This window comes from Rhipicephalus sanguineus, chromosome 4 (assembly GCF_013339695.2).
Source record: "Rhipicephalus sanguineus isolate Rsan-2018 chromosome 4, BIME_Rsan_1.4, whole genome shotgun sequence".
NCBI lineage: Eukaryota > Metazoa > Arthropoda > Arachnida > Ixodida > Ixodidae > Rhipicephalus > Rhipicephalus sanguineus.
In genome coordinates this window covers 7,841,100-7,866,006 of record NC_051179.1, presented here as the reverse complement: position 1 = coordinate 7,866,006, position 24,907 = coordinate 7,841,100, and the positions used below count along the sequence as shown (strand labels likewise).

General features: G+C 48.0%; 1 protein-coding gene across 5 annotated transcripts in view; it reads left to right on the top strand.

The window, feature by feature from the left end:
• LOC119389336 (RNA-binding protein Musashi homolog Rbp6) overlaps positions 1-24,907 on the top strand; it is a 705,926-nt gene that overhangs the window by 523,594 nt on the left and 157,425 nt on the right. For all 5 annotated transcript variants that reach the window (XM_049414392.1, XM_037656543.2, XM_049414391.1 and 2 more), the window contains one exon: positions 14,656-14,738. In XM_049414392.1, the coding sequence (XP_049270349.1) occupies positions 14,656-14,738 (83 nt within the window). The remainder of the gene's footprint in view (positions 1-14,655; positions 14,739-24,907) is intronic.

The window sequence follows — 24,907 nt, the reverse complement described above, 5'->3', positions numbered from 1 at the left end:
AATTGAGAAGCCAGAGCCGACTGACGGCCATTATTATTCCCTCCTTGTGCGTGAACACAATCGGAAAAGCCCGTTTCTCAGAGATGTTTCTCCGCAGTGTCATAAAACTGCTTCTTCTGCCGTGGATTCCTCCGCAATTGATGCAAACTAAAGCAGAACAGTGGCATGCGCAAAGCGTCAGTTTTTGTGCTTCTTTCTGGCCACGAGTTGTGCAAAGTCATGCAGCCGACTATAGAAAAGCCATCGCTGTCCAATCATTCGCCAGCTGCCGGCGAGCACGTGCGCGCCGTGCTTCCGTCGTCGCTTTTTATTTGCTCGCGTTGGGCTTCTTCGTTTTGCTGAATCTACGTGGCCGTGTGGAGAACAATTCCGAGGTGTGCGTGCCTGCTCGTCGGGCCAACCCCGCTTTCTCGTGCCCGTGTCGAATTACTATTCTCGGATTGTCATTTTGTTTTCCTTCGCTCAGTCGCCGTTTCGGGCGCCCGCGTTACGGGCGTCGAGGCATTTTGAACAGCGCTCGATGCCCTAGTCAACTATATAGACTTAGATGACGGTAGAATTTTACGAAAAGCAATCGCTCTTTTTAAAGAGCCTCGTTTGTGAAACACTCACAACCGTAACAAGGAGAGATTTAACGCGGTATCCCACCCTTTCACATGTTCTCTAACACTTTTGTGGACGGTACACCAGGCACTGTATTCCGTCGTGTGCCTCGCACAACCATTCGTCTACTCTGCAATACAGCAGCCACGCCACATGGCCAGCTCACGAATCCCACACGTCACAGTGGGAAACCTCGCTGCCTGCTCTTGTCGGAAGAGTTTCTTAAAGACACAACCGGCGTTTCTCCTTGTCCTCACAAAGCGCTTTGTTTGTTGAAATGGCCGTTAACTTACGAATTACGAATACCCGCAAGCTGCCGCGATGAGCAGTTCACCGAGTGCGCTGCTCATCGCAACTCAGTGGCGAATTCTGTTTGAAAGAAACGAAAACCACTTATGCCTGCAGAGTCATAAGCGTGTGCTGTAGCTCTTTTTCGAGACGAAGCAAAAATTCTGTTGATATGTACTTAAGATTCAGGGGAAGCGTGAAACGATGAAATATGCTTGAACACGGGGCGTGTCTTCTTCGAGGCTCGAAGAAGACAAGTCCGCTTGTCGAAACGTTGGCGACAGTTAATCTATTGAGACATAAATAATGTTACGCGCATATTTGCACGTCACGGCCGTTGTCCGGAGACACACTGCTGCTTCCCTGACGCAGCGCAAGTGTATCTCCTATTGACCAGCTAGCTATTTCAGGTAAACAAGAATTTGGCAGAACTACTTGCTTTGTGCAAAACCGCCATAATTTACGCTAACGGCGGTCAGAAAACTTGTCCAGGCAAGCAGGTTGACACAGCGCCGATACGGGTACGTGTCTCCGATGTCTTGTTCACTAGGTATGCACCATGGAGGAAGGAATACTAAGGAGAGGCCCTGACGTCACATTCGTGAAGCCTCCACATCGCAAACACCCGCATCGCCTCCTAGCGAAGGCGCAGCGAAACATTTCGCGACTTCCGTCGCGACGTTTGCAAGCGCATGCGCGCATCGCGAAACTTTGCAGCCTTTTTGTTTGTTTTTTGTTTTTCGCCGTGCAAGCGGTGTAGTCGATTCACGCATGCTGCTCTTGGTGTGTGTTCTTTAGGAAAGCTACGCAATGCCCAGCTGTTGCGTATACCCGGTGCAAATCGCGTGCACTGCGGGCAGTACCGGGTGTCACTTTTCATGCGTACGTATACGTTCGCTTCATTGCTGATCACTAAGGTATGGTATTTGCGTGCGAAGCTCTCGGATGTGCGCTCTGTTGCTTGTTACTCGTTCTGTCAAATCAGAACTCATGTGAACTTTTGTTTTTGGCGTCTGACGCGCCGTACATAACATGCGCTGAAGGCATCGTACGTTTTAGAGGCTATGTCGTTCAACGAAAGGGCAATAAACTTTTGTTGTTATTATCGGACTACGTGATGTATGTATTGTTCGGTGTGCGCTCGATCGCTGCGTGCTTGTGTTGTGTGCGCACTGGAATTACGAACTTTACGTGCACGATCGCCTATACAATACAGCGGTGTCCTCTTTTCGACGTGGAGTTACTACGTTAACTATAGATTGGAGTTGCGCCGCAACCGCTAATCGGGCAATAGATCGGGAAATCGGGCTACGAGAAAGGAAAAGAGAGATCTAACGCCCTGTAGAACGCGTAAGTCACTGCTAGGTAAGTTCGAATACGATGATGCAGGGGCTGAATGTTTTTGATTACGGCACGTGCCGGTACTTTCTGCACTGTTGCACAAAAACGCTCCACGAAGAATCTCAGCACGCTGTGCTCGGGCCTGCCACGCATGAACAGTCTGGTAAACGTCTGCTTGCAACGTTTTACTACGTGCAAACCGCACAATACGCGCTAAGTTTACGCCGGGACTACAAATCCGAGCAGAAGCGAACCACCGCGGAAAGCACGCCGCGGGGCGTCTGCTGTTTTGTTTGCCCCATACCGGTTTGTTTGCCCCATAAATCTGACGTCACTTCCGCCACACTTTTCGCAATGCATTGGGATACGATAGGGCCTCTCCTGAGTTTTCCTTCCTCCATGGTATGCACCGTCTCCAGGTCACCGGCATGGCATACAGCCCGTAAGCGTTACCAGAACATGGTTAGGTATCCGATACTCTGAGCCCTTCGAGAAGATGGCTTTCGCCTTCCAGCATGAGGTCACTTATTTTTGCGGCTGCCAGAAAGCTAGCTAAGATTTGCCCCACCTTGCGGAGAAAAAATGACAAAACCACCGACTATTTGACTAATCGCCGTACAGGTGCGCTTTATAATGTTCCTTTTAGCTGCGCCCGCTTCGACATAGGACAGACGCGTCGCTGTGTTAGGCAGCGATTAGGGGAGCATAAGAGGTCGCTAACCAGAGGCTCACCATCTAATCTATTTTTACATTGTCAGGAGTGTAAATGCACGCCAAAATCCAACGAATGCGTAGTTTTGTACAAGCACAGGAATGAAGAAGAAACGCTTCTAATGATTGAGGCCTGGCCTATCGATAGTATTACTAGCGCATGCGTGAGCCAGCCATCGATTAACTAGCCTAAAGAAGAAATGAAAAGCCTCAAGTGCCGTCTCCCACGTAGACCACCACGCGTGCCGGATCGATAGGTGTCGCCGCAGTCTGCTTTATTTTCCGCGGGTGTGCGCCTTTCCAGTTCTTAGTCAGTGTTCGCATCGTCCTGACTGCCTACCGTCTTTGATCATGTTTCCTTCATTTTCGAGTGTAGAAGGCACTTTTGGCTTCGACAGGACACTTTGAAAGAACGCGTGCACTGGTCGACCGAGCCGTCGCCTCGATTGATTCTGTGGCGGCCGCCGCTCGCATCGATGGATTGCTCGCCTTTGCGCTTCTCCCGTCCTCGGCGACGGCGAGTGATTCTAACTCGTACTGAAGCAGTGCGGCCGCCCTTGGTAAAACGCACAAAGTGAAAGAGGGGCTTCGGTTGGCTGTCATGCAGGCGTGTTTCCATAGCCTAAAGAACGCAGCAGCAAAACGTCACCTATGAGTAGCACGAATGGGGCGCTTCACAAGTGAAACTGGTGCCGCAATAACCGAGAAGACCCAGTCTTATGAAGAGTGGTGAGGCGTTCGTCTATGCGGTAAATCTGCTATGCCTTTCCTTTGCCAAAAATGGCTACATCACCAGACGACGGACTCCAAGATAGGCCTTGTGTGCAGTTAGTTTGTTGCTATCCTTGGTAGCGTGCTTTAATATATACCGCCTAAGTAGAATAGTTTGCGAAGAGCCTTCGAGTGGATGCGGTCTATGTGTTTTTGTCGTTTCAAGTTATGTGTCACCCCAAGGTAGTTAAACTCGTCTACATGCGCGGTATTACTTGGCCTGTAACCCTCAGAAAAACGTCTAAGCTTATTGGAGAAGGAAAGAAGATGATTTTAAGGGCTCGTTTTTCTTTGTTAGACACAATATTAACGAAAATTTTCTGTGTTAGTTCTCATTCACATTATTGGAGAAGGTCATCGAGACTGTTTTCGTTACATTAGTAGTTAGTTGCCATGAACAGAACCTAGAAAAACATCATTTAATAGAAGCTAGTCAGTACTATTGGAAATTACACAATACACTGACATGTTCTAAGTGACTTTCACGACGTCGTTAATATAAATAACAAATAAAATCTGGCCCAACACAGATTCTTCGACAACACCGGATTTAACTTGGGCGGTATTGGACTTTGCTTTGTTAAAGGAAACATAGTGATCACTTGCCGGCGTCACTGGGGAGCCAGTAATCTACGGTTCTCCCTACTGCCAGAGTCGACTCTACCGATGACGTCACGCGGAGGTTATTTTTTCAAACGTTTTCAGACAACCAGATGTATTTTCTTCTTCACTGAGACATTCCCGTACACGGGCGTGGCTGCTTGTCGAACGATACATTGAGAGCAAGGAAAACGTCACGTCCGGTATGTTTCCTGCACCGTTGCAGACCACCATGAGATAAGCTCTAACGTGTTTATCTTGAATATGGGCAACTGTTCTGTGTTACGAGCTTAATCTGCTTAAGGTGATCATTGGCAGCGACGAAACGCCTGTTTAGGCTTGTCGTTTGAGGACGTATATCCGCATACTTTTCTAATATCCCAGCGCTGGTGAACGAGGAACTTTAGGTTTGAGATAGCAGCGACGCTGCTGTCCTGCTGTTACGAGTGCCTGGCATGATATATGCACCTCAGATATCCTTACGGTGATTGTATCGGCGCCTCTAACGTCAGAGCAAACACGGTCGGCAACATGCTAGATGACTATTTGCTGACACGATATTAAATCAGACGTTTCAGAGAGATATTTGCGTGCATGCTGTCACAGCAGCCGCCTTGTTTGGGCGCGTCGCGAGTGTCTCAAATCCTGAGGGTAAATTTCCCAATCCCATCGGGGCTGTGCTCTCGCCGCCTCTTATCACTGCCGGGTGCCGTAAATCTTTTCGGATTATGGGATTAACCTTAGAGCTCTTGCTAGCATTAGGCGCAAGAAAGGTCAACCAGAATTCTAGCATCTGGTTTGCTACCCTGCGTTAAGGGGAGGGGGAAAGGAAAGCGTGGAGAAAAGCAGACGCGCGATAAAACAAAAATAAATAAAAGGAAGGTGTAGAGTGGGAGTCTGTTCGATAGGCCACTGGCGTGCAAAAAGTTCAGTAGTAGCTTAACCGTGCTCGGCAAGGGTTGTTGCGGAAAGTCGTGCACGTATCGTTCGTTTCTTACGCAACAACTGTACTTAGCTCGCATGCAGCATTTCCTATTGCAACTACTATTCCGCATTGCTTTTGTGAGAGTGCTACTTATTTGATCTTGTCCTGGCGACGTGCCGTCCGTGGGCTGCATTGACGCAGGTCCCGATTTATAAACATTTCCTACAATTATCTTTCTCATATCAGCCAATAATACACAACAACGAATGTCTGTCGCTGCTTCTGGTCTATGAGCACTTACTTCTGCTCATCCTAATATGCGCCCGCATATCCTTTCAGTTGAGCACGCTTTTTTCAACGAGCCATGCTTTAGCACGGTCGTCGACTCAGGTTGAAGGTGACAGCTATCGCAAAACATCGTTGCCGATCATCCAAGCAGGCGAAACTGGGCAATTTGCCATCGTCCTTGATGAAACCACGTTTACGTACCATTTGCCAGTCTTCATGGCTACATTCGAAGACTCCAATGAAACCAAGTCACAGACGTCTGCCGATTGATGACAGGCATCCTACAAAGGTTGTTGAAACCGAGGAATACTATTTTTGCGGTATTACTATCTCTCAGCCACATAACGTGGACGTGTAGACTCAGGCCACCCGAAATCAATTTGCCCTTATTAGGGAGAAACCCATTCGAGAGGCAGGTCTGGCTGCGAGCAATGATCGGCAGAGCCAAGTAGCTCTGCCCGATCAGGCCCAGCGAGCCGCACAGGCCAGTGGGGCCCTGGGCTAGGGGACCCACCCACCTTCGCCCTAACTCCCTTCAGTTCAATAAAGTTTGTACTACTACTACTGCTATAAAGAGCCCCAAAATTTGTAGCAAGGAGGTCTTTTGTCATACCTGGCGCCACGATACGTCATGGAGGTGGGAGTTAACCGTTATTGTTGCACGCTGTTTAATATATGGTATATCTCTGTAATATGTCTTGTCTTGTTGCCCTATTCCACATGTTGACCTAGTAGAAATAAGGACTTAACAATATTTTGGGGGATTTTGCGTGCAAAAACCACGGTATCGCTAAAAGGCAGGCCGTAGTGGTGGACTTGTGATTAAGCTCGAGTTGCTGGGTTTGTTTTACGTGCGCATAAATCTAACTGAATTGCACTTCACCCCATTGAAAGGCAACCACCGTGTTTTCTTTGCGATGTGTTACGCTTTATTCTGTGTTATCCACGTGTGCTATCGCAGGGGTGGATCCAGCTGCATACTTTGAGGGGGGGGGGGTTATTGTGCAACTCGCAGTAACTGAAGGGACGAGGGCGAGAAGGCCACGTTTTTTCGGAGCAAGGTCTCTGCATTTTGCTAGGTCTCCTTCTCCCATCGCATGCAGTGCGTTCAAGTGCTTGCTATGAGAACTCTGATGAAGCGTATTCGCACGTGAAGTAAATGTTCGCCAATGGAAAGCTGATCTCGTACACTAAACGTTTAGCTTTTTATTACTGTCTCCAGTTTCAAGTACCTGACCCAATACAAGCGAGCTAGAACGGTCACGCTTTCATTGTTATCAAAGCCGTTCGAGAAAGGGTAGCCGGAAACGTCACGTTGCTTTTTGCTTCGTCTAACTTAAAGGGCCTGTAAAGAGGCTCCGACCTTTTTAAAGAGTTAAGCTGTTTAAGTTGGCCGTTATTTGGGCGGCCTATGAGAAAACTATTGTCATCATCAGCGGGCATGTGCCGCAGAAATTAGGCAAATCCCACTACTCACCACTGGTCCACAACAAATGGAATAGGCAACAATTAGCCCAAGAGATGGCCGTCATCACGGGTATGGGGCGATACTTCGTACTCCCGAAGAAAAGGCTGCGCTTCGCGGAGCAACACTCGCTGCTATGCTGGAAAGGAAGCGGCATCGTCAAGCCGATCCCGAGTAGGCAGCCAGAGCTGCCGAGAACAAGAGGCAGCGACGACACGAGGGCTCCGAATACGCCAGTCGTGAACGTGAGTCGATTGTATGCGCGCTCTACGCCAGGATCCAGCCAATCGGGAAGCCGAGTAGGAGCGGCAACGAGCCCGTGCTTCGACCAGAGGTGCCGACGCTCGGTTCTGGAGTTTGGACATTCGTGTCGTGACTAACCTAGCTAAAACCTAGCAACAACCTGGAAGCAACCATATTAGACTTCAGAATCGTTCAGTTTCGCTGTTCCAAACATTGCGCGACTTAGTGCAAGCTTCGCCAATGTTAACACGAAAGTGTTTTATGCCGGGGTCCACCAAGACTTCAGTGTATACTTGCGTCACAGATACGACGTTGATAAAATAGACGCCAACAGGACATCCGTCGCTGAGAATCGAACCCACGACCTTGCGGCTGCGACGGTAAGCGCCCGATGCTCAACCGACTAAGCTCCGTGGCTGAACACGTCACGAACGCGCTTGATATCTTTCACACATTCTCTCGGTGCTCTCTGTTGGCGCTGTAGGTAGGCGGGGCGGTGTCGCCGTCTGTGAGAGGTGAAAAGAAGTAATGCGTCGACACTTACTATCGCTTACTGCGAGGTTGCGCGCGATCTCGGATGTCTCGTTGGTGTCGCAGAGGCACCCTATACCTGGCGACAACTTTCTGTGGCCGCACAGCCAAAGCACCGTGGGCGGTGCTTCTGCGCATGTGTTACTGCGCCAAGCAGTCCGTTCGCCGGCGATTTCGGTTTTGCTTTCGCAGTTGCATCCAACGTGCGCGTTTTCATACGAATATTCACGGCTTATGATGTAATTTGAGAATGTATGCAGATAGCTTATACACAGATGTAATCGAAATATACCACAAGCATTACTTAAGGATGCAGCACGAATGCATGGAATCATTGGTGAGCTCTTCTGCAAATCAAATTATATAACGCTAATCTTCTAGCGGTTCAGTCCACGTGCAAAGCGCGCAACACTTAATTAGTATTGTTTACATTTCTTTTTTGGGAAAGCGATAGAATATTTTGTATAGCGAAGGAACGCAGGAATCAGCTTCATTCAAGCTGTCGGTTTCACTTTTCAAAGAAAAAAAAAGGGCATGGCCCAGCAGTAACTGTGCAATTGGAAATCTTACGCAAAGGCAACAAGCCATTTCCTGAATTTCGGTGCATACAGGGTCGAAATCGTCGTTTTCTTACATTTGGAGACGCAATAACTTTCTGAAGACGCTCATGTTATTTTGTCAGGGGACGGAAGGCATCGAGAGGCAGCAAATATCTTGGCCACGGCTGGTCAAAAGCGGGCGTCTCACGTTCGCAATTACAAGCGGGTGAAACGCGCTCATCGCGTGGTTAAGAATGCTTTTTAACACGACAGTGTTTTATGTCGGGGTCCACCAAGTACATCCGTTACGGATATGACGTTGATCAAATGGACGCCAACGGGTGAGAAAGAAAAAAACAAGAAAGAGATCCGCCGCTGGGAATCGAAACCACGACCTTGCACTCTAAGAAAAAAAAAAAGAGTATGCGTGACTCTTTTGGGAGAGTTCTGACTTGCCACGTATAGGACTCTCTTTAAATAGTCACGGTGACTCTCTTGGTGGGTCAGGGTCGGCTCGCTCTAGGAGAGTCCCCTGACCCTCTAGGAAGAGTGGAAAGACTCTCATCCGAAGGATCACGTTACCACTTATAGGGAGTCAGACGACTCTTGCCGGTAACACTCCTACGGGGGTCAAGTGACCCACACCGAAGCGTCAAGCGACTCCACAAGCATTTTAAGCTACTCACTGGACCCTTGCTCTACTTTTGCGCGACTACTTTTGAAAATAGTGGAGTATTCATTTTAAGCAAGTCCAATAATACTTGCCGTTCTGCCCAGCGACTGCAAAAAAGAATAGTTCAGTTTTAGCATTATTTTAATAAAACTCGTCAAAACAACACATATTTTCCAGCAAAGTTATATAAAAAGCGCGTAAAGATGGTTTTTGATTTCCAATTAAGAAGTTTGGGTATTCCTCATTTACATGCTTCTATGAGTATAGCCAACTAAAATGTGTGACTGGTGTGCATAGTGCCATATAGTGCAATATAAACTGCAGAAATAGGCATCATGTTTCAATCTTTATTCCTTATGATTAAGAATAAATCAAAAAGTGGCGACGGCTGGAGGCATCAGACTTGTGGCTTGCTAGGTTGTCACTCCTGTTCAGCGTGAGCACCATGAAAAACGGTATCTGAAAAGCAGAACGTGATATTATGATGAGAAAATGAAATTGCAGTAAAGGCCGGTTTGCAAAACCTACAACATAAGTGGTTCACATAGACACAATGAAGGCTCGCAACAAAACAACAAATGCAAACACGTATGGTAAGGAACCAAGTTTTTTGCCGTTATCGTGTAAAACACAACCTGCAAATAGTACCTTTTGTAACACGCCACTTGGCGACAAACTTGCAGCACAAGATGATGTGAGCCTCTTTTAAACAACAAACGAAATTGGTTTAGGCTCCTTTGCGTGGGTGCCACTCACCTCTTTTCCTACTTTGTCTTGTCTAACCAAAAGAAATGTAGGACCGACTGCCTCGTTGACAGGGCGAACGCCGCTGTTGATTTTTCCATCACGAGCGGTGAGGCGCCAGACCAGAGCGGCACCTTCGTTTCCCCGAGTGTGGCTGTCAACTGGAGTGAAGAGGCGGAAGAAGTGATCCGGGATTCTGGGAATAACCAAAACACACACATCATTTGTATTTAAAACCACCCTCTGTTCAACACACCGTTATTGTACACACATCTGCCACGAGTGTTTAGTTCAAATTTCGCGAGGAAAACAAATTTTCACGTAAAAGGCAGCGGGAACCTCGTGTCGCAATACGTACTGGCTGTACACAAATGAAAGCACTTCTTTTCTGAGAAATCGCTTCAAAATTTGGTTTCAGAATAAACACGGTTTTGTGCCGGCTTACCCCGACACCCAAGCACATCCTCGGCAGTCAGGGGCACGCCGTGAGCGGTTACTGACCGCATGTTTTACAAAAGTAACCCATACTCAGATAAACACATGCGAGTACGAGGGCCCGAACGACACCCAGCGCGTGCGGACGCCGTCTACGTCGAAATCAGACAGACATGTCATATGCTAGAATTAGCACACATAACTCCCACAATCACGTACACTTATTAGGGTGGCTTGTTGGGCAAGTTGGTACATAGTTCTTCGTAAGGAAATGCCAGCAGCACTAAAGAAAACAGAAGAAACTGAGCCAGGAAAAAAGAGACAGGAACAGGTAGGATGCTGGCTCAGTTTCTTCTGTTTTCTTTAGTGCTGCTGGCATTTCCTTACGAAGAACCACGTACACTTACTTGATTCTGTTTTAGCGTCATCGCAGATGTTGGCAAACCATGAAAACAGCAAACAGTAACGAAGAAAAAAAGTGCATGGCGGCGGCCGCAACAACGGGCGCCGTCGAAAGTCTAGCTTTTTCGCCTTACAGGCGAGGCGTGTCCAACTTGAATGACTACCGCGTACGTTCTGGAAGCCACCGTACTATATCTGCAACTGAAACTACCGTCTTTAACAACAAAAACCATTATATACAGTGCGTGTGAGCGTTCTGTACACAGGCTTTCTTTTTTTTTCACGTTCCCACGCGCGGAAGCACGCAGCACACTCAAGGTCGATGGAAATGTTATTATGAAGTAGACTAAAGTGCATCTCAAAAGGACATCTTGCACCTTCGGTAGTGCAGACACAACGTGCGATCAGCAAGAAATGACCTTTGACAATTGTTTGCATCGCTCACTTTATGGGAGCTTGTACAGCAACGCGCATAACGGTGGTAACTCGTTAACTGACAGCTTTAGTTGGGCATCCGCAACAGCCCCGCGGACACAGGCTGCTGTTGGAAATGGCTGGCAGATAACTTCCGCAGAGCTGCTGCGGACGCCCAGCTAAAGCTGTATAATTAGTACCTACGAAAGCAGTACACTCACCGTTAACTGGCGCCCGTCGTCCGTATCCGCAGCTCCATGAATATTCCGCCCTCCAAGCGTCACTTAGTGCACGGAGCCGGCGTCAACACCACCGAAGACGCGCATGAACATGAAACTGATGAAACTTCAAGACACGCAACCCGCGCGCCCGCGCTATCAACGCAACCACGCAACGCATTCCAATAGACGAGGACAACGAGGAGACTGAGACTGACTGAGAGAGAAGCCAGAAGCGGCGCGCCACCCCGGCGCCAACCCCGTCTCCGTCGGCGAGCAACGCGCCACAACGGCGCCAAAGGGCAAGCGCGCGATATGTATGGCGTATATGGCGGCTCTTTCATGACGGAAGCCTATCGAAACGCGCTTCAGGAGCGTCCAGTGACTCCTTCCGAACTGCTAACTCTTTTTCTCTGCCTGTACCTTCCAAAAGGGGTCACATGGACGCCCGAAGAGAGTCACGGTTCCATGACCCTCTTTTGACTCTTTTTTTTCTTACAGTGTGGCTACTGCGCGCCAAATTAGCTGCATAAAACCTCAGGTCGCCGTCGTGGCTACTTTCTGGCTACTCTGAAATTCTGTTTTGGCGCATTTACGAGCCATTTTTCTTCTCATTATTTGCGTGTAAAGCGCATTGTTTCCAAGCTTTTCTATCCTGTCATCCCATGCGCGCTTGAGTCCTCCCTGCGCCAATGGCTTGTTTGGCGTTGAGGCTCGCCAACGCAACACATGGCGCGCCTTCGAAGACGGAGCTGCGACGTTGCTGGCCAGAAACTGGTGCTTGTCAATTTCCCTTGCTTAACCTTTGCGGGATTCCGCAGAACCGATCTGCAATAATCTGCTTTCATCGGTGAAGCCCAACCTCTCAACAGAAGTCGATGAAATGTCCAGCTTCACAGTCGGAGGATGTGCCGATATTTTCAGTCGTGCTTTGACGTATTTGCTCAAGTTTGCCCACTGGTGTGTATTTTTTTTTCGTTGTAAGCTGTCAGAATTGCTCCTGTACTTAAATCCGGCAATGCTTGTGATGTAAGTTTCGACCGGTGTCACTTTGTTGTTCTCCAAACGTTTTTGAAATGGCAATGTATCGACGCATGAGTTCACATAACGAGCAAAATATCTCATCTTTGCAACGCGGTTTCTTCTGAGAACGAGCCGTTTAATCGAACTTGTGCGCCGTCCTCGGATACAGTAGGCATCACCCGTTTAATCGTGGTCAAGTAGACACCCTGCATATACCTTCACGTGGCTTTCGACAATGCTTCGAATGAAGCGGTTTTGATTACGATGGAAAAATACAAACTTTGCCCCACGCACTGCAAGTGGCCCGAAAGCTGCGCTGAAAGCCGCCGCAGTCTCGTCAGATCTGTATCCTACGAATTTGGGTCATCTCGGGGATGCCTCAAGGCTCCATTAAAGTGGCGAGTTAGGCGTGTTGGTACGCCTATGCAAAAAGTGCAGTGAAACTTTAAAACTAATATCTGTGGTTTTACGTCCCTTAACCCCGATATGATTATGAGAGACGCCGTAGTGGAGGGCTCCGGAAATTTCGACCATCTAGTGTTCTTTAACGTGCACCTAAATCTAAGTACGCGGGCCTCTATCATTTCGCCTCCATCGAAATGCGACCGCCGTGGCCGGGATCGAACCCGCGACCTTCGGGTCAGCAGCCGAGCACCGTAACCACTATACCACCAAGGCGGCAAATTTAAAACTATTTCCTAATATTGAGAAGTTATAAAAAAACTGCCGTCTCTTGCAGTCTGATGTTGCCAATATCGAGAATCGGTGCTAGATGAACAGGCCTAAATTGCACATTAGGAAACTAGAATACGTAACGCAGTTGTGTTTAATTGTAGTTGACCTGGCGGGAAAACACCTCGTGCTGCCCATCCGCGAGACTTCCGCTTAACTGTCGCCTGAAGGCGCGACTTCCGGTACTTGCTTATTTCAAGCATCACCAGTGAATTTGGTCGATACGAGCGCGCTATTTATTGCGCGAGGCCACGTCTCGAGTTCGCGTCGGTAGAGTCTCCCTTTCTAATGAAATCTCAAATGTTCATTTCTTACGCATACTTTATGTCAGATATGTTGGTCGCTTTTTCTAACTGTGGCTTAGCAGACCTCACTGTTCTATTCTTCATAACTGGGGCGTTTCTCCAGAAAGTTGTGCGTGGCTCCATCGACTGTGACCGGTCATTGATTTAGCAGTGATTTCGTGTGCAAAAACCGCCGAATGTTATTTTATGCATGTCATTTGTCCCATGACTCGTTTGCAGATCGCCTACCGTGGCATATTTGCTTTGATTGCTTTTTGAGAGCGCAGCGCCCTTTCGTGGGTCGAGCGTTGGCCATGGGCGCAACCAAGGGGCGCAGCGACGCTCTTTTACCCAGGCTTATTCTCGAACCGCTGGAACATAAAAATATATCATAAATAAATGTACTATGAATAACGATGTAAAAAGATTATATAAAGCTCTGCCTATAACTGTGCTTCGTGTCGCCGGTGCACAAAATCAAAGAAAAGTACAATCAAATATAGTGAAAAACACACAGGTAATGGCTTTGATTTTCTTAGTGATGTGTCTGGTTCATGGCATCGTGTTTGTATTGACATCGCTTAGGTCAATTGCTGTTGATGTACGCACCACATATCCCCCAAGTTATCACACTGTCATGTGCGTCACGTTAAATGAGCGCTCACGTCGCACAGGTAGACTATTTCAGCTTTAACGCACTGCCAGGTATTTATCCAGGCCACAGGAACAATTGACTCACACACTGGTTGTGCCGACAATGCTGTTCCTCGACGAAGACAAGACCACTGGTCGACACCCCCTGTTTTTCATTCCTTCGAGCCTTCTTGTGGACCTTGTTTGGGCTAACAACACTGGGCGTATTTTGTCCCTGAGGTCAATACTTGGCAAATGAGGTCATAGCCCTCGTTGCAGCCTGACTATATCCAAGCTCCTGCGTTAGTTGAGACAATCCTAGCGAGACAAGGATCGTTCTCTAACTGTATGATCCTTAATTGACTACTGCGTATATCCTAATGATTTTACCTATTATAGACACGTCCGACGCCTTATGGATCGACGACCAATAGGAATAAGTAGTGGATAAATCGTCGTCCATCGAAATGTTTTATTTTATACGCTGGTCCACTGTGGTGATGATGCGGGCCTCGCACACGCAAGGATGGCTCAACGGAACACGGGACGCAGGCACTGGGCAGGCGGAGGAGGACACGGCTACAGCAACGCGTTTGGCACTGGCGCTCCTCATCGAGAGCACGGGTCACTGACGAGCAGCGCTAGAAAGCTCTTCACTTGAGCACCTCACGCGCGCTTGAAATCGGCTAAGTTCCTATCCCATCGCGTGCCGGTCATTGCAGTTGGTGTTGGCAAGCGTGGCATGTGCTGGCCTTGAATGAGGAGTGACGTTATCCTTCGCTTCTTTTGCAGGTTTCGGTTTCGTGACGTTCGAGAATGAAGACGTTGTTGACAAAGTTTGCGAGATCCACTTCCACGAAATAAACAACAAAATGGTAAGTGTTTTCCATGAAAGATGCTGTAAAGTAAAAGGCCACATAACATGTAAACGCCTCCTTCTCCCTCTCTCCAAGTGCGCATGCGTGACTGGCGAGATGCCCCGAAAATTTGCCTTTCTGTACAGAGCACGGCTGTTTTCGTCCCAAGCCGAGCATGCGCAACACACCATGCGATCTACTTTTTTTCCGTCTGTGTCATTGGGGCGCACGGTCCCTAACATTTATGTATCATGGTTAGCCAGCGTCACGAGGACATGCGCCTTCTCCGCCGACATTTGCGTGTTTGAAACCGTCCAAGGACAGCTAATGCAGCACATTTGGTCAAGTTGATTCATACTAAACATCGCAGTTACAGTGCAACAAATTATGGAGGAAAGCACAGGGACAGGAAAGGCTGTTTTTGTGGACAGAGAAAAAATCGATGCATCAGCACACCGTTGCTTTACCCGAGTTTTCTTTCCTTGGCCAACGCGGTTATCGCGTGTTATTTTACACCCGGCCTCGTACGGAGGTGTTCCTCACAGTGTTGCCACTGACTTTCGAGTAAATGTCGCCAAACGACGAGCAAAAAGTCGCCAAAAGTCGCCATTTTTTTTTACAAATTTCGCCAAAAAAGTAGCCATTCTAGATATGTGCGGCATACCCAGTAATAAAAATTTCCACTCACGTATAGCCCCGTACAACACAGTACCATCCAAGACCCTTAAATTATATTGACGTTTCTCGATGCCAGTCGTATCGCCCGCTTCACCATGGGAGTGCATGGTGCTGCTTCTCCGACTAGCCGCAAGATGTGCGTGGTGGCGCAAGGGTGAATGAACGAAACGCTCATGATATCCTTCCATCCCTGTCCTCTCGTTTCAAAGCTAAAAGTGTGGTATAAACCTTGGGCGAAAACCGTGAAAGCATTATTTGTAGACAGCTTTACGTACCCTTATATGAATTACAAGGTTTATTGAAGGTAACACGACAGAATTCTTACAGGAACCGATCATTAGTGAGTCTTACACCTTTTCAGTGTGAACTAATATGATACCGGACATCACCGACCTTTTGTTATAGTTACTTATATCTACACGCGTCAATCCGATGCGTTATTGCTGTATAACAATGTAAAATGTTATATAGCAATTGTTTTTATTGCACACGCTCACCGAGAACAGTGAAAAATGCCTCAATAAATAATTTTTATTGCAGAAATAGCCGCGTATCCGCCTCTCTTCGCTATTCCAAAACAGTCTTTGCGAGCTGAACTGGGGGTACTGCAACAGTGAATAAGTCGCCAAGCTATTCACAGCAGTTGGAGCTTTGGCGGAACAAATGGTCGGAACACGCGGCCAACCCGTCGTCTTGCCCCTTCAGATGCGAAACTTCAGATAAGCTTAAAGCACCTAAAGACATAAACCTATAGTCAATCACTGCCCCCTCGCGGTTTGCAAGGCAGTCCGCTTACTTACATTTTGCTAGAATGTCGCTGGGGGACGTTCCAGTACCTCCTGCATCTAGATGGCATCCCGAACTAAGGATCCCACTCACTGATCTTATTTTCACAGAACATCAAATAAACGTTTTATTATCTCTCTAGATGAATTGAGGAGGTACACACGAGTTACAGGACGGACATACCGAATGACGTGTAATGTGCCCATTCTACTCGTGGGTCTAAAACCAAGAAAAATACTGAGAATGTTGCCGCTCATTCGTTGGGAAGACACTGAGCTTAGGATTCAAAACTCGGTGGAGACCTAAGCCGAAAATCGCCAAAAATTCGCCATGTCGCCATTCATGATTTTAGGTCGCCACGTGCCTCTCAAATTCGCCAATTTGGCGAAAAGTAGCCACCAGTGGCAACCCTGGTTCCTCAGTCGAGCCTCGCCTGCGTCCTAATTTGTTGCGCTGTATCTTCTCAGCCTTATCTGGCTGGCTGCGTCGATTATATTTTCTACAGTCTCCAAACATCTTTTGACATATCTAGATGTTCACAACATAATATACCCACAGCAACATGTATTTCGAAAAGGCCCGTCTACGATTAGTCAGCTCGTTGGGCTTGTTCATGATCTCGCCTCCGAAATGAACTCCCAAGGTCAGGTTGATGTAATATTTTTGGATTTTGTGAACGGCAAGGTGTCCCATGCTAAACTGTTGTTAAAAATCAAGGCTACCTCTAAAAAGCCAAACATAACGCACTAATCTACCTTTTATTTCTCCAATCGCAAGCAGCACGTTCCAGTCAATAGAAAAAAAAATCTGCACTTTCTAATGTTATTTCTGGAGTTCCCCAAGGTAGTGTCTTGGGCCCACTACTGTTTTTTTATCAATGATTTACCTAAAGATATTACGTCCCCATAAGGTTTTTTGCAGGCGATTGTGTAATGTATAATCCAGTCAAATCTCCTGATCAATCAGAACTAAATCTAAACCTCCAGAAAATGAATAACTGGTGCATTATTTAGCTAAACGCGGCAAAATCCGTTGCGATGAGCGTATCCAGCAAAAAAAAAGCATCCTAGAATGGACGCACTCCATAAACGATCATGAGCTTGCCAGAGTCGAACAACACAAATACTTGGGTCTATCGATAACTTCAGATCTACGATGAAATTTGCATATCCACTCCGTTTGTGCTAAGGCCAACAAAGCGCTGGGGAGACTTCGGAAAAATCCTCATAATGCCAGCCCAGAAATCAAACGCCTGGCACTCGTACGACCAATGGATCCGTGTACCAAAAGTAAATGCAGTAAGCTAGACAGAATACAAAGACTGGCTCCACGTTTTCATATTTAATTAGTACGAGCATTTCCACTCTGCAACTCAGCTTTGTAGGGTAGGCCACCTTCAACCACAAGGTCACAGTATGAAAGGCTTAAATTACTCTGCGTAATAATTAAAGAACTAGTAAAAATTGACAAATCAAAGTAGACAAAAATAAAAACTGGGTAAACATCAAGGCACCGGCATGACTTGTAGAGGGTCGTCCAGTCTTAGTACGAACACAACGCAGCGTGGCCGCGCGCCGCAGGGCACCAGCGCACACGGTGCGGCCGCACATCGAAGATAATCGGCGCGGGCGCACAGGCATTGCATGATCTCTTCTGAAGCGCTGCGCTTGCTTTGCTGTGAAGCACGCCTAAGCGATTGAGTGTGCCTCAACGGCGTTGCAAGAGAGCTTACTGCATTTTTGTGCACTTTTATGCGTGATTGGTTCCTCCTTTCGCTGCCACAATGCCCAGTGTCATGCAGGTTTTGTGTTGTGGTTGTTTTCAGTGAGGCATAACCTCAACTCAGGAAAGGAGAAGCCATTTTTTACGGGAAAAATAATAACATTAAGGCAAAAAGCAAACAGGAAAGAAACAAATAAAGGGGACAAACAGTCTAGTTATAAATGCGTAAGAGCTACTGCGACCGGCAATGAACTAACCAAAGACGGTTCCGCGGACCGTTCAAAGAAAGGATCACAGTCACCGATTGTTGCGACGCTTGAGTGGACGTGAGCGGCGGTCTCGTTGTTGATAGGCGCTTGCGTTGGTGGCGAGGGCCCTCGTAGAGCGGACGAAGAGTCGTGTCGTCGCAGAGGTCGTAGAGGGTAGCACCCTCAGGCACAGTATGCCGACGACCTTCCTGCCGACGTACGCAGCATGGAGGTTGGTGGTAGGCACTCGGGCTCGTCCCGTGGCAGGCAACCAGCAGCAGGAACCCTCTGCCCCAACCGGGACGGCGAAGTCTGCTCCACACGGTGGTTCGGAACCGGGACCAGCTGGTCGGACAGCGGCAACGCCTCGGGCCTACGAACACCTGTTTCCAAGGACGTCTATAGACGCCGAAGGGTCTCTATAGAGACCCTTCGGCGCTGTCCGGCCCTTCGTGTTCGGCTCCGTAAGCCGACGACACGGACCCTGACACCAGCGTGTTCTTCTTCCGGGCTCTCCGAGTCAGATTGGTTGGTTGGTTGATCCTAGAGGAATGGCACAACCCACCACGGGGGATCGGCCAACTGATCGCATTCGAGCCCGTCGTCGTCTTCTTCTCCCGTCTGCCCTGCCACCATCTGATTGGTTCCCGTCCGATTTCCACGTGCTGTGCCCCGCCAACGTCGTCCTTCTTTCTGTGATTGACGTGTCCGTTGTATGGTGCCGTTGTCGCGTCACATCACCGCGTTTGCACTAATCGCGACACAGTCACAAAATCGCACCGCGAACACCACATCCACAACACCGCACTGTCGCACTACACTCATCACACCCAGTTAATTGCAAGCATCGTTGCACATTGCTATGCGTTGCTATGGTTTGTGAAATTAAACGCCGCAAAGTGACTCTGCCTGTATGAAAGACGTCGTATAATATGGCTGTGGATAATTTCAACCACCCGTGGTTCTCTAGCGTAAGCTAGAAAGGCGGCCGAGTTGGAATCGATGCATACTTGAAAAACCAACGCGAGAAAGAAGGACACAGGACAGTCCCAGAGTGGGTATGTGCCAAAATTGATAGGCTACAAACAAACAAACAAAGCGTGAGCTTGCAATACACAACATGCGGGCGTGCTTGAATTCCGCGTCCATGAAAATTCAGCCAAAGTGGCTGAGCTTCGGTCACTCAACCATAGTGTCAATGTCCTTGACTGTCTTTATGCGAATTAGAATGTTACAAATCGTCAAAACTCTTCAGGCAGTCACCGAAGAAGCGATTTTCATGCTCCCAGAACGATGGTACTGCCCTAGTGTGCTGCATGATAATGCATAAATCCCCGTTTGCGCTGCCTTCCTGGCTTGTTATTTGGACACAGGGGTCCTACCTCTTCTTGCCACGCGCTACGTACCCTTCTTCTTTGTACCAGTCCATAGTTTTCAGCAGTGGAGTTACGCGAACAATGACACCTTGCAATGTTCACCAGTTTACCCCGAACAACTTCTCGGTTGTTGCCGTCGATAGCTTTTGAATTCTTCTCTTTCTCACCCCTAATCAAACGGCCTAGTAAAACATCACGAACGGAAAAGTCGTCAGGGAAGATTTTCATCCAGACGACCCGTGCAGCATCCTGCCGTTCATTGCATCCGCATTCCATCACCGTATGACACGATGCCAATCCATTCTTCTCTGCGCTGAACCCACGAGACCCGACTTGCAGTCTGTGCTAAAAACTTTGTAACCACTCCTGAAGTAGCGTGTACCGGCCTTTGCGTTGTGGCTTCTCACGACGAAGCTATTATGGTTCCTGCTATCATGGGCTTGACACTCTCGTTTCTGCTGGGGACGTTGTCACGAGGCGGCAATTGCTTTCCAAGCTATGTGCCTCGTTTAGCGAGGAGAGCAATGGTCGGATTGTTTTTGAACGCTAAGCCACAAGACACTCTTTTACTCGTCGTATTTTGTTCGGGGTTGGTAACCTCAATATATGGGGACTTAGTTTACCTATGGTACTCCTATTTCTTTACCAGGGCACGTTATCTCGTAATGCTTAAATAACGGTTACTTATATAAACCCGGGTGGTCGAAATTATCCGGAGGCATCTTCTACAACGTCTCTCTTATATGCAGGGTCGCTTTGCGGCGTTAGATCTCTTAAACCAAAGCAATGCTGAGCTGGTTGCAGAAATGCATGCAAATAACCAGGATTGTGGCAGTGAGAAGAGCTCAGTTGCTTCAAGCGAAGAGCTGAAGAACACGCTGCAGTAAGCGAAGCGCGCTCAGCCGCTACTGGCATGCTGATAGTTAGTCGTGGAAAGCCAGCACGGCGCTCCAGAAGAGGTCACGTCGGCCTGCGCCGATTAGCTTCGATGCGTGGCAGCACCGTGTGCGCTGGCGTCCCGCGCAGCGCGGTCACGCTGCGCCGTGTTCGTACTAAGAGTGGACGACAATGCACATTCCTCCTCCCAGGTCCCACAACGATTGTTTCAAGTTGTTTCTTACCGCGAGCGATCAGTGAGTGGAATAGGCTGCCGAATTCCCCTATTTCATCTGAATGTGTACCATCCTTCGTGAAAAACCTAAATGGCGTACTGTTTAAGGATGTATAGTTAGTTTTATGCTTGTTTGCTGTGCTTCAGAGTACAGTGCGTTGGGTATCCTTTGTCAATCATTGGTATATGTTCATCATGGATGTTTGCATAGGGAGGCTTTTTTGAGTATATATGTTTTTTTTTCCACCCCGTTGTAGCCCAAGTGGGACTGACAGTGTAATCAAGGGAAATTAAATGGAGGGTGTGTCATCTCCTGTAGGGACTGTAGCGCTGCGAAGGGTACGTGCCATGTGAAGAGCAAGGACTGCTTTGAGGAAGTCTTGGCTGAAGGTCTGTGGGATGGCATGTAGCCGCCGTGACTTAATCTGCGCGAAGTCTCCTGGGGGCAATCCCGAATCATCTAAAGGGGGCCGCCAATTCTGCCTTTGCTCAGTCGCACCTTTGCATTGCTTAATGCCACGCATGTTTTTTGGCGATAATGGCCGCCCAGGACCCCTGATGCTGCATTCAAAAAACTGTGTACATCCCACCTTCACTCCGGAAAGGCAGGAACCAATGACAGGCCGTTGCGAGAAGCAAGTCATCGCTTCATTTTCATTTCTGCATCCAATGCGGAGCTTAGTCGGCGTTTGTGGTGTCCTGACTTCTTTCTTGTGTCCGTGTTTGCCCGCCCTGTCTTTTTAGAATGAAAGATAAAGACATTCCCCGTCTTCAAAAAATACGGCAGATCCCACGCACTGTGGGAATCGATGTTATGCGAAGCAGCCGGCAGAGAGCTGCTACATCGCCTTGTTTGTCTTGGAATCCGGTATATGCCATGCTAATGAAACGTATATTCTGGAATATACAATGCATGACCTGTCATTTATGTTCATGACGCACTAGTGTCAGGCCGTACCAATTTTGGCATATATCCAGTTAACAAAACGGTCGGAAGCGCACCATGAGTGTCATGTAAATCATGTCGTGATATTCATGCTCTCACCTCTCATTTATGTTCGCCATACAGTCTCGTTGCGCAATACCAATTTTGGTGTATATCAAGCGAGCGAAATGGCCGCGAGGGCACCATGAGTGTAGCATGTAAATCCTGTCGTACATGACTTGCCTCTCATGATTTTCATATTTCCGCCTCTCGTTTACGTTCATCATACAGTCGCGTCGTATAATACCAATTTTGATGCTTATCACGCGAGGGAAACGGCAGTGATCGGACAATGAACGTGGCATGTAAATCCTGTCGTACATGAATTGCCTGTCATGATTTTCAAGTTTCCGCCTCTCGTTTACGTTCATCATACAGTCGCGTCGTATAATACCAATTTTGATTGCTTATCACGCGAAGGAAACGGCAGTGATCGGACAATGAACGTGGCATGTATATCATGTCGTACATGACTTGCATGTCATGATTTTCATGTTCTCACTTCTGATTTACGTTCATCATACAGTCTCGTCGCGGAATACCAATTTTTGGTGTATATCAAGCGAGCGAAATGGCCGCGAGGGCACCATGAGTGTGGCATGTAAATCCTGTCGTACATTACTTACGTGTCATGATTTTCTTGTTACCATGTGTCAGTTACATTCGTCATACAGAAATGTCTCATCATACCAGTTGTGGTATGTATCCATTCAATTAAACGGCCACGAGAGCCCCGAGACCATATAATGTAAATCATGCTCTACATGTCATGCTTGTCATGATTTGCACATTGGGACCTGTCACTTGTGTTCATCAAGCACTATTGTCACGCCATTCTAATTTTGGTATATATCAAATTAACGAAACGGCCGCAAGAGCCCCAAGACCGTTGCATGTAAATCATGCTTGCTGTTCATGACATGCATATAATGATTTTCATGTTATGACCTGTCATCTATGTTCGTAATACGGCGATGTTATGTCACACCAATGTTGGTATACATCCCATTAACTAAACGGCCAGGAGAGCTCAAAGTCGTAGGCGGCTGGATGGATGGATGGATGGATGGACGGATGGACGGATGGACGGATGGACGGATGGACGGACAGACGGACGGACGGACGGACGGACGGACGGACGGACGGACGGACGGATGGATGGATGGATGGATGGATGGATGGATGGATGGATGGATGGATGGATGGATGGATACGCTCAAAGTCGCAGAAGTTCGCTGAGAAATGCTTCGCATTTAAAAAGGCCGGTTAATGTTTTCAAAGAAAGTCGCGATCAACGCTAGCTCCAGCAGTAACACCGTTAAAGCGAAATTTACTCAACCTGAGTGCGAGGCGATCTATAGGCACCACGCGCATTCTTCCGCACTGCGAACCTGGCAGGAAAAAAAGAAAGATAGGAAATCGCTCCGAGCGTCTCGTTCGACCTGCATGCATGACGTGATGAAGCAGCGCAATCGAGTGAAGTACGCAAATAGACAGCAGCAGCTGATCGTGGTGCGCCGCCATCAGCAGAATAACGTTGACGCCGTCATGCGCCCTCTGCTGACGAGCCGTGTAAGGAACAACGCGACGAGATAAGAAGAGCGAATGCGTCGGCCCTTTGCGAAGCGTGCATCGTCAGGTGGTACGCTGGCTGGAAAATCGCTTTATCGATCTTCGTGAGCGAGCTGCGAGTGGGGGAGTGATATGAAAACGTTCGCGACTAAATGTACCGCAATAGGAAGGGACTCAAAATGGAAGTCGAAAGCAATAAGCAATACATCCGAATAGACTCATTTGCATGTTGCCACTATCTTCTCAAGAGCGACTACAAATGGGCTTCACATTTAGCCTTTCGAGAGAGAGAGAGAGAAACGAACACTGCTTGAAACGATGTCCCCCTTGAACTGTTCTACGCATGCGCTGTAAACGAGCTCGCTTCGCTGTTCATTCTTTTTCTGCGCAGCTTACGATGGCGATTATCACTTCAGAGTGGCTTGACTGCCCATGAGAATATAACTGTTAATTAAGCTATTTGCTTGATCGTCGGTTTGCGTAAGTTGCTGGCGCAAGCAAGAGGAGGGCAGAGAGAAGACTCGACTGAATCGTCCCGGCCTTCCTTTCTCTCTGTCTCTCTTATTCAGCCGAGATCACATGTATATGCGTGAGCACATGAAATAAACATGACAGAAAGCAACCTTTTTTGCCCCCATCGTCGGTGATACCACAATTCGTTCCTTCCAACATGATCAGATATGCCTCTGTGATCGAGCTTATCACAAGCCCGTTTAAAACGCGGTGTTATGGAAAAGGTTAATGCATTCGCAATGCCTGCACTGAGCGTTAGCGTATCCATCACATTGATATTGACTTGCGCTTTCGCGCACTTTCATTAAACGACCACTGGTAGCCATATTTTGGCCGAATATGATAGCCGTAATAGTTAATAGATAGGAAGAGAGTGTAGCGGATTAGAGAACAAACAGCGGTAGCCGGCATTCTAGCCGAGAAAGAGGGGGAAAAGTGGCATAATGCGAAGGACAGGTAACATTCGGTTAGTTGGGGCGACGTATTGGATGCCAAAAGATGAGCAACGTATCCGAGGGCGCCAGAGTGTTTGCTGCAGTGCACGACAAAATTAAGAAATTCGCAGGTATAGAACAGAACCATCTCGCGCAGAATATGGTAAATTGGAGATCGTTGACAGAGTCAAAGCCAGTTTTATCTTTGCTTGCCTCACTTCAAATTAATGTATGGATGCTTTCCAAAGCGTCCCCTTTACTACGGGGCCGCTACCCTGTGAGCCAACAGACTAATATTTTGCGCAGTAAAACAGACCAGACGAGGAGAAAGTAGAGCACTGCACGGGCTCGGGCCTACCCGAAAACCCGGGCCCGGCCCGGCCCGTGGGCCGGGCCGGGCCGGGTAAAGTAGTTTTCACGGCGGGCCCGGGCCGGGCTCGGGCCTGAGGCTCCGGGCTTAGGGCCGGGCCCGGGTTTGTGGTGGCGGGCTCGGGTCGGGCCGGGCTTGCTCCGTTCGCAAAGGGACACGAAAGTGAAACACTGAATCGGTTTTACTGATAAAGTGTACTCTGAGAACTCGAATGTCATTCATCTTACTAATATGAGTTTATTAATTGAGGAGAAAATCAAGGTCAAAGTTCCATTTTTAAATCTCGCCCTGAAAACTCCGCCCGTGACGTCACGGATTTGAAACTTTATTTGTCGTATTTCGGACTTTCGCTCAACTAAATTTCCTGAAGCTTGGTATGTTAAGTCTATGGG